We start from the raw sequence: 10468 nt of genomic DNA on the forward strand, positions 1-10468 counted from the left end.
GCTCACTGGCACGCCTCTAAAATAGTCTCCTGTTCCAGCCGGTCGATTGGCTGTCAGGCAGCGTATATACTGTATAAATATACAGTACACTCACACACAGTATATATACAGTACGCTGTAGAAGTGATGAATTATTCACAGCAACGCCGTATCAGGAAAAGCAGCAACGTCGCTGTTCCATGGATGGAATAATAATGATAACGCTATGTGGCACGCACGCACACACGCACGCACGCACGCACGCACGCACGCACGCACGCACGCACGCACGCACGCACGCACGCACGCACGCACGCACGCACGCACGCACGCAGAGTTTACAGCCTCCGAGGTGAAGAGAGGAAATCATTTAGCCTCGTGATTATCATACCTTCCTTTTGTATGTTCATAGAAATGATCCACACGCACGCACACGCACGCACACACGCACACACACACACATTGACGTGCGTTAGGCCGTGGACTCCCCAACGATACAATGTTAGAGTTGAACATGAATAATGTACAACATGATGATGATAATTCATTCTTCAAGCAGCTTACATGTCCTTAAACCTGTACTGTACATACTGTACTCCTTATATCTACTCCATACTGTACTCCATACTGTACTCCATACTGTATGGAAGGATGGATCTGCTACTTGGAAATATATATTACATTATCTTTCTTTCTGAAAACAATTAAAAACGAACCTTATGCATGTTTTCACCCTGTTTTACACCAGATCCTCTGTTTAACTCTGAGAGGGTCTGTTTTACACCAGATCCTCTGTTTAACTCTGAGAGGGTCTGTTTTACACCAGATCCTCTGTTTAACTCTGAGAGGGTCTGTTTTACACCAGATCCTCTGTTTAACTCTGAGAGGGTCTGTTTTACACCAGATCCTCTGATTAACTCTGAGAGGGTCTGTTTTACACCAGATCCTCTGTTAACTCTGAGAGGGTCCATTTGGTTACACCAGATCCTCTGTTAACTCTGAGAGGGTCTGTTTTACACCAGATCCTCTGTTAACTCTGAGAGGGTCCATTTGGTTACACCAGATCCTCTGTTTAACTCTGAGAGGGTCTGTTTTACACCAGATCCTCTGTTAACTCTGAGAGGGTCTGTTTTACACCAGATCCTCTGTTTAACTCTGAGAGGGTCTGTTTTACACCAGATCCTCTGTGTAACTCTGAGAGGGTCCATTTGGTTACACCAGATCCTCTGTTTAACTCTGAGAGGGTCTGTTTTACACCAGATCCTCTGTTTAACTCTGAGAGGGTCTGTTTTACACCAGATCCTCTGTGTAACTCTGAGAGGGTCCATTTGGTTACACCAGATCCTCTGTTTAACTCTGAGAGGGTCTGTTTTACACCAGATCCTCTGTTTAACTCTGAGAGGGTCTGTTTTACACCAGATCCTCTGTTTAACTCTGAGAGGGTCTGTTTTACACCAGATCCTCTGTTAACTCTGAGAAGGTCCATTTGGTTACACCAGATCCTCTGTTAACTCTGAGAGGGTCTGTTTTACACCAGATCCTCTAACTCTGAGAGGGTCTGTTTTACACCAGATCCTCTGTTTAACTCTGAGAGGGTTCATTTGGTTACACCAGATCCTCTGTGCTGATTTAACTCTGAGAGGGTCCATTTGGTTACACCAGATCCTCTGTGTTGATTTAACTCTGAGAGGGTCCATTTGGTTCCAGATCCTCTGTGCTGATTTAACTCTGAGAGGGTCCATTTGGTTACACCAGATCCTCTGTGCTGATTTAACTCTGAGAGGGTCCATTTGGTTACACCAGATCCTCTGTGTTGATTTAACTCTGAGAGGGTCCATTTGGTTCCAGATCCTCTGTGCTGATTTAACTCTGAGAGGGTCCATTTGGTTCCATGTGTTAACTCTGAGAGGGTCCATTTGGTTCCATGTGTTAACTCTGAGAGGGTCCATTTGGTTCCATGTGTTAACTCTGAGAGGGTCCATTTGGTTCCATGTGTTAACTCTGAGAGGGTCCATTTGGTTACATGTGTTAACTCTGAGAGGGTCCATTTGGTTCCATGTGTTAACTCTGAGAGGGTCCATTTGGTTCCATGTGTTCCATGAGCTCAGAAAACCTACAAAAAACTTTTTTATGTCACAATCCCTATAATCATTTATTTCATATTTACATGTCGATTCCAGCTCTGACATTTATTCCAGACATGCTCTAGTATGAAGAGTCTGCCTGTGATATTAACTCATTTTGGATAAAAGTTATCCTGTCTCTGTATCAAAAAGAGTCTGTGTATATTAATGTATTGGACCACTGGAAGACTAGCTTAGAGTCTGTATATGAATGTCTTGGACCACTGGAAGACTAGCTTAGAGTCTGTATATGAATGTCTTGGACCTGGAAGACTAGCTTAGAGTCTGTATATGAATGTCTTGGACCTGGAAGACTAGCTTAGAGTCTGTATATGAATGTCTTGGACCTGGAAGACTAGCTTAGAGTCTGTATATGAATGTCTTGGACCACTGGAAGACTAGCTTAGAGTCTGTATATGAATGTCTTGGACCTGGAAGACTAGCTTAGAGTCTGTATATGAATGTCTTGGACCTGGAAGACTAGCTTAGAGTCTGTATATGAATGTCTTGGACCTGGAAGACTAGCTTAGAGTCTGTATATGAATGTCTTGGACCACTGGAAGACTAGCTTAGACAAGGTGTTCTCTAACAGGGATGTGTAGAAATAAACCAGTAAACATGGTGACAAACTGTCTGCCCATATGAGCAATATGCCACTACTATATATATATATATATATATATATATATATATATATATATATATATATATATATATAGAGAGAGAGAGAGAGAGAGAGAGAGAGAGAGCCATATAGCAATACTATATGGCACAAAATATAGTAAGCACTCCATGTGACCATCCTGCTATAGTCTAGTGTGGTTTGGGTTGATGTTGGAACCACAAGAGAGGAACTGAAATAGAAAGCAGAATCTTTCTTTGTAACGAAAGCCACATGTCACAGAGCTGTCATCTACCTTCTGTGTGTGTGTGCGTGTGCGTGCGTGCGTGCGTGCGTGCGTGCGTGCGTGCGTGCGTGCGTGCGTGCGTGCGTGCGTGCGTGTGTGCGTGCGTGCCAAAACAGACTGCATGATGGGGGATGGGAGCACGCGGTATACGCACTGAGCACACATACGTACGTGCACGCACAGTCACACATACACAAAGGTACACACACACAGTGTGACTGTCATCTCAAATCCTGGCTGAACCCTAGAACTCTAAACAAATGTACACAACTGGTCTGGGCTGCAGGTCTAAATGTAGACAACTGGTCTGACTGCAGGTCTAAATGTAGACAACTGGTCTGACTGCAGGTCTAAATGTAGACAACTGGTCTGACTGCAGGTCTAAATGTAGACAACTGGTCTGACTGCAGGTCTAAATGTAGACAACTGGTCTGACTGCAGGTCTAAATGTAGACAACTGGTCTGACTGCAGGTCTAAATGTAGACAACTGGTCTGACTGCAGGTCTAAATGTAGACAACTGGTCTGGCTGCAGGTCTAAATGTGGACAACTGGTCTGACTGCAGGTCTAAATGTAGACAACTGGTCTGACTGCAGGTCTAAATGTAGACAACTGGTCTGACTGCAGGTCTAAATGTAGACAACTGGTCTGACTGCAGGTCTAAATGTAGACAACTGGTCTGACTGCAGGTCTAAATGTAGACAACTGGTCTGGCTGCAGGTCTAAATGTACACAACTGGTCTGGGCTGCAGGTCTAAATGTAGACAACTGGTCTGACTGCAGGTCTAAATGTAGACAACTGGTCTGACTGCAGGTCTAAATGTAGACAACTGGTCTGGGCTGCAGGTCTAAATGTAGACAACTGGTCTGACTGCAGGTCTAAATGTAGACAACTGGTCTGACTGCAGGTCTAAATGTAGACAACTGGTCTGGGCTGCAGGTCTAAATGTAGACAACTGGTCTGACTGCAGGTCTAAATGTAGACAACTGGTCTGGGCTGCAGGTCTAAATGTAGACAACTGGTCTGACTGCAGGTCTAAATGTAGACAACTGGTCTGACTGCAGGTCTAAATGTACACAACTGGTCTGGGCTGCAGGTCTAAATGTAGACAACTGGTCTGACTGCAGGTCTAAATGTAGACAACTGGTCTGGCTGCAGGTCTAAATGTAGACAACTGGTCTGACTGCAGGTCTAAATGTACACAACTGGTCTGACTGCAGGTCTAAATGTAGACAACTGGTCTGACTGCAGGTCTAAATGTAGACAACTGGTCTGACTGCAGGTCTAAATGTACACAAAGTACCACAGACGAAAAACAGTCTAAGTCCAAATGTCATTCTGACCCCTGACCCCTGACCCCTGACCCCTCCACGAAAAGGCCTCGTCCTGAACCCTTACCTATCATTTATACATTATGGATCAATAGTGTGGACTTAGACTGTTTCGTGCAGGTTGAAATGTTCACAACTGCTTCTGGGACACAAACAACTAAACGCAACAAAACAGAAAACCACAGGATGGATTCTTAACCTTCGTATTCCGCGGATCGAACGCCGCCGCAGAATCCTCAGAAAACCCATTGATAACGCAGAGAGTCCACAAATGGATACGATACGACTGCAATGAGAATACATATATAAATAGCACCTTTTCACGAAACCCAAGGAGTTAAATATGGTTGGTTATATTGGTTACCAACTCTCCATCATTTAGCTGCATGGGGACGACCTGGAACCCCCCCCCACACACACACACACACGCACACACGCACACGCACACGCACGCACGTGTACAGTCTTCAAATGAACCAGCGCTGCTCCTGCTGACTACGGTGGTATATTAATGTGGTAAAATTAGCATATGGCTTTTATTTAAATATTAATGCCCTGCTCGCTGGTACGCTCTAATGATGTGGGTGGAACACCGGGGGGGGGGGGGGGGGGGGGTGGTTCAGCAATGGGGGGGTGGTTCAGCGATGGTGTCAGATATAACATATCTGACACCATCAGATATGTTATAATGTTTTCATTCAGCTTGCAGAGTAAAGGTCTTTCTTTTCATTTATTTTCATTCCTCGATTATGCAACCAGATTTTTTCACCCAGTGTCAACTATCTAATCCTGGGCGCTACACTTCCTCTGCCAACCTGCTTCCTTCTATGCATGAGGAGTCCAAGCTGCTTCTTTTCACCTGACAGGGGGGGGAGTTAACCTGGTTGGACGTAGCGCGTGGAAGGGACACGTTATTCCGACCAGTTCCTTGCCCCTCCATCAGGCTGGCCAGGGGGAGGCAGTTTAGAGACCAGGATTACTCCATGTTTTTTGTGAGGGTACCTACCCTAGCGGACACAGGGAGAACATTTGAGGGTACCTACCCTAGGGGACACGGGGAGAACATGTGAGGGTACCTACCCTAGGGGACACGGGGAGAACATGTGAGGGTACCAACCCCTGGGGGACACGGGGAGAACATGTGAGGGTACCAACCCCTGGGGGACACGGGGAGAACATGTGAGGGTACCAACCCCTAGGGGACACGGGGAGAACATGTGAGGGTACCTACCCTAGGGGACACGGGGAGAACATGTGAGGGTACCAACCCCTGGGGGACACGGGGAGAACATGTGAGGGTACCAACCCCTGGGGGACACGGGGAGAACATGTGAGGGTACCTACCCTAGGGGACACGGGGAGAACATGTGAGGGTACCAACCCCTGGGGGACACGGGGAGAACATGTGAGGGTACCTACCCTAGGGGACACGGGGAGAACATGTGAGGGTACCTACTCTAGGGGACACAGGGAGAACATGTGAGGGTACCTACCCTAGGGGACACAGGGAGAACATGTGAGTGTACCTACCCTAGGGGACACGGGGAGAACATGTGAGGGTACCAACCCCTGGGGGACACGGGGAGAACATGTGAGGGTACCAACCCCTGGGGGACACGGGGAGAACATGTGAGGGTACCTACCCTAGGGGACACGGGGAGAACATGTGAGGGTACCTACCCTAGGGGACACGGGGAGAACATGTGAGGGTACCAACCCCTGGGGGACACGGGGAGAACATGTGAGGGTACCTACCCTAGGGGACACAGGGAGAACATGTGAGGGTACCTACCCTAGGGGACACGGGGAGAACATGTGAGGGTACCTACCCTAGGGGACACGGGGAGAACATGTGAGGGTACCTATACCCTCCTAGGGGACACGGGGAGAACATGCAAACTCCACACAGAAAGGCCCTTTCGCCAACCCCGCCTCGGGTATGGGCACTGATGGAGGAGAGAGCACGCCCCCAGCGCCCACAGCGTCCCCAGCGGGAATCGAACCCAGGACCTCCTGGCTGTGAGGCGACAGCACTACCGACTGTGCCACCGTGCCCCCCTCCTCCCCTCCCCTCAACTCTCCATCATTAAGCTATGGGGACCACCTGGAACCCCCTCAAGTGGAGATGTCCCGATTACCGTTTTCTATGACAAACATCAACCCTGAAGCCAAGGCCAGCAGCACAGTGACTGTGAAGCCAAGGCCAGCAGCACAGTGACTGTAGTGACGTTGCTGACACGGACAACGTGAGTCCCAGTCGGTCTGAGGGGCAGCCATGATGTCCTCAGACGATAAGTGACATTAATATTTAATGTTAAACTATCTTTTCATGGAGCAGAGGCTGAGTAATTACATGTCTGTCTGCTGGCCTGCAGTGATACCAGCTGCACTCTATAGGGAGAGGAGAGGAGAGGAGAGGAGAGGAGAGGAGAGGAGAGGAGAGGAGAGGAGAGGAGAGGAGAGGTGTGGGGGGGGGGATAAAAAATAGCGTGCAAAGAATACCGCAATTCATTTTGGTGAATGGAAACAAACTTGGGTCGCTTTGGCTCAAAAGTAGATTATAGGACTAATGGTTACTCTAGTTGGTCCATTTCACCAGAGTCGCTGCTTCTCCGCCTGGAAAGGAGAGCGGGGGGGGCGGAGGGGGGGGGGGAGCTGCTCCCAGGCCACGTTGTACTAAGAGACACATCAAAGCAACGCTCCACTCTCACATCCAACACACACACCAAGACGACCAATCACTCTGCTCAGCCCCCCTCCTAGCTGGTGACACGCCCCCTTGTGTGTGTGTGTGTGTGTGTGTGTGTGTGTGTGTGTGTGTGTGTGTGTGTGTGTGTGTGTGTTACTGCTCGTATCTGCATGACCTAAAAAACACTTTATCAGCTATCTGTGTGATATCAGCCAATTAAAACACTTTATCAGCTATCTGTGTGATATCAGCCAATTAAAACACTTTATCAGCTCTATATGATGTCAGCCAATTAAAACACTTTATCAGCTATCTGTGTGATATCAGCCAATTAAAACACTATCAGCTCTATATGATGTCAGCCAATTAAAACACGTTATCAGCTATCTGTGTGATGTCAGCCAATTAACACACTTCATATCAGCTCCCTGCGTGACATCATCAGCCTATAGGAATGCTGTCTCCGTGCGTTGCTGGGTGGAAGGTAAAGACCCTGAGAGGATAGAAGGGTACAGTGGACACCAGGGAAGGACAGGCACCTCGGGGGTTAAATTGGAAGGACAGGCACCTCGGGGGTTAAATTGGAAGGACAGGCACCTCTGGGGTTAAATTGGAAGGACAGGCACCTCGGGGGTTAAATTGGAAGGACAGGCACCTCGGGGGTTAAATTGGAAGGACAGGCACCTCGGGGGTTAAATTGGAAGGACAGGCACCTCGGGGGTTAAATTGGCATATCCCCCCCCCCCCCCCCCCCCCGAAAAAATGTTGAGCGGGAAGAAAATTATGAAAATATGTTTTAAGTAAACTAAACTATAATTACAATGTACAATGTAGTCATTTATCAGACGCTCTTAATCCAGAGCAATTTACATTAAGCAAGAACAACACGTGGTGATACATGACATACGTATAAGTAGTTATCATGAAACATGCGAAAGCTAAGAACGTAACAGTGGAATATGAAACTATACATATAAACTATACTATAAAGTGCTATGACTACATACAATGCAATTCTAGTGCTGTCTACATAACATGCTATAAGTCTGTTTAAAATGCTATCTAAGGTGACATTCACACCAGAGAGCTTTGCTGCGATTAAAACGAATCCTGCTGCGTATTGTCAGAAAGTGCACTTCGTTTGGCAGGTGTGAAGGCTCATTGTCAGAAAGTGCACTTCGTTTGGCAGGTGTGAAGGCTCATTTGAAATCTAATGCGTATCAAAGAACCGCATTCTACTCCGAGCAAAAACGGGGGTTTCGCTTCGCTTCCAATCGCACTTGATTACGATTCTGTGCAGGTGTGAATGCAATCCGCAGTAAATAAAGGAAATGAAGCAAACAATGTGGCGGGTGAGGAGCTGAACACAGTTGGAGACGGAGAAGGCATATTTTACGCAGCGCAAAGATGTCCCGTTACCGTGGATAGACGTGGTCGAATGAGCAGACTGAAGCCCTGATCGAAATGAGGACGAGTACATTAAGCGATTGCTTAAGGAAACACATAAAAACACTGCAGTGTATTATAGCCTACAGAATATTCTGTCTGTCTGTCTGTGCGTGCCGTAAACATGGAGTGCTGTCACTGTGTGGGGAGTAGGGACTTACATCTCGATAAACTTGTAAACATTTTGCGCTGCTGTCTGTTAACAGTGCGTGGCTGCGTGCGGAGAGAGAGAGAGAGAGAGGGGGGTCCAGTCCCAGACGGCACGACACATGCACGTTATGAGTATAATTGTATCTAGATTTCACTGTGCAGGCTATAGTTTATGAATGGAACACATTGATAAAGGTCCCCCCTGCTGCGTTTCCAATTGATGCGGATGACAGTGTGAAGGCAAACCGCAGTAAATTAAATATGCAAGAAGTCCCAATTCTCCTCCCATTCGCATCGAGTCTACCGAAGTATTAGGTGAGAATGTGACCTAAGTCTACACAAAGTGCTATCTAAGGGGCTAGGGTAAGTGCTATGGGCCATGATGGAGTCTGAAGAGGTGGGTTTCCAGACTACGGCGGAGGTGAGGCTGCAGTTCTCACTCCTAAACATCACTAAACATCATTAGAACAATTGGCGATGTACGTGTAATATTTAGACCTGCTCGTATAGACTTTTACTCCAGCACTGGGGTGGAGTCCTCTCACTGGGGTGGAGTCCTCTCACTGGGGTGGAGTCCTCTCACTGGGGTGGAGTCCTCTCTTTTACTCCAGCACTGGGGTGGAGTCCTCTCACTGGGGTGGAGTCCTCTCACTGGGGTGGAGTCCTCTCACTGGGGTGGAGTCCTCTCACTGGGGTGGAGTCCTCTCACTGGGGTGGAGTCCTCTCACTGCAGATGTGGCAACATCTGCATCCTGCAGATGTGGCAACCCACAGGTGACAGCTGTGACGCTGTTGGTGCTGCTGTGTTGTGAGTAAACTGACAACGTTTGGCGTCTTGGCTTTATGACAACTTTTTTGCACATCTACAACAATAGATTTGTGAGCCCGCGTTTTTCCTACCCGAGTGGTGAATTGAAGTGTAAAGCGACAGCGGATCGTTTCCTCGGATCCCCTCGTAGCTGTCATCAGCCTAGGTAGGCTTGTCAAGTTCCATTAGCCGGGTGGCTAACCTGCTCCTTTGAGTACCTGTCGCCGGCGCTTCGGACTAGCGTCGAGCATTCTGACGTTCTCCAGCCATCGATCAGCGGATCCGGACGGATCCCCCGACATCTCCGGACCGGGACGACAGCCCGTCAGCGGCATTAGCGGCGCTGTACCGGGAGCTGCGGTTGGAGCAAGCCGGGCGGGAGCTGCGGCTGGAGCGAGCCTGGAGCTGTGATTGGAGCGAGCCTTGAGCTACAGACGGAGCGAGCGCCTGCGGGGCCGTGTCCTCTGCCAGACTCCGATCCCTCGCCAGCATCTCATCGGAGCCTTCATTCTTTCTTTTTTTTCCCGGCCAGTTGCAGAGGCTAGTTTTGGCTCGTCTTTAGCCAGGAGGCTAGCACTTTGCTCCCATCGGTCCGTCAGCTTACGTGGCTAGGTTGGCTCGTTTTTAGCCAGGTAGCTAGCCTCACGTCGGGAGGCAAGGATGCCCCCCCTATCCTTTTTACCACAAACTTTTATTCCTTTACTAGTTCTTATCTTCTTAACTTCCCAGGATGCGGGGTCTCCTACCCCCACACCAAACTACAAACTGGAGCTGTCACCTGGGGTGAGTGCAACTTGCAAAAGAACATGTTCCACTCAGAATCCTTTCAGCTTTTTTTTGGTGTCTGTTGCTAACTCTATGAGTTATAATCTTGCCTACTATGCACACCTACCAGCTCTTATGATACTACAGGATTGTTTTCAGTGTCAAACAAATACCAAGCTGGGGTCATCTCATGACAACAAAGACCGTGTAGTTGCACACAACAGAAAACGATGTTTAATCATTCTTTTGCTAATTTTATCTGGCAATA

At 48.1% G+C, this 10468-nt stretch overlaps 1 protein-coding gene across 1 annotated transcript in view; it reads right to left on the reverse strand.

Moving 5' to 3' along the window:
* LOC306918624 (thrombospondin type-1 domain-containing protein 7A-like) overlaps nucleotides 1-9686 on the reverse strand; it is a gene marked incomplete at both ends in the record, with an annotated part of 147684 nt that extends 137998 nt beyond the window's left edge. Inside the window, one exon of the mRNA XM_079531515.1 lies at nucleotides 9654-9686. Within this exon, the coding sequence (XP_079387641.1) occupies nucleotides 9654-9686 (33 nt within the window). The remainder of the gene's footprint in view (nucleotides 1-9653) is intronic.
* Between the last annotated feature and the right edge of the window lie 782 nt (nucleotides 9687-10468).

The sequence above is a fragment of the Electrona antarctica genome (assembly GCF_951216825.1).
Source record: "Electrona antarctica genome assembly, contig: scaffold_206, whole genome shotgun sequence".
NCBI lineage: Eukaryota > Metazoa > Chordata > Actinopteri > Myctophiformes > Myctophidae > Electrona > Electrona antarctica.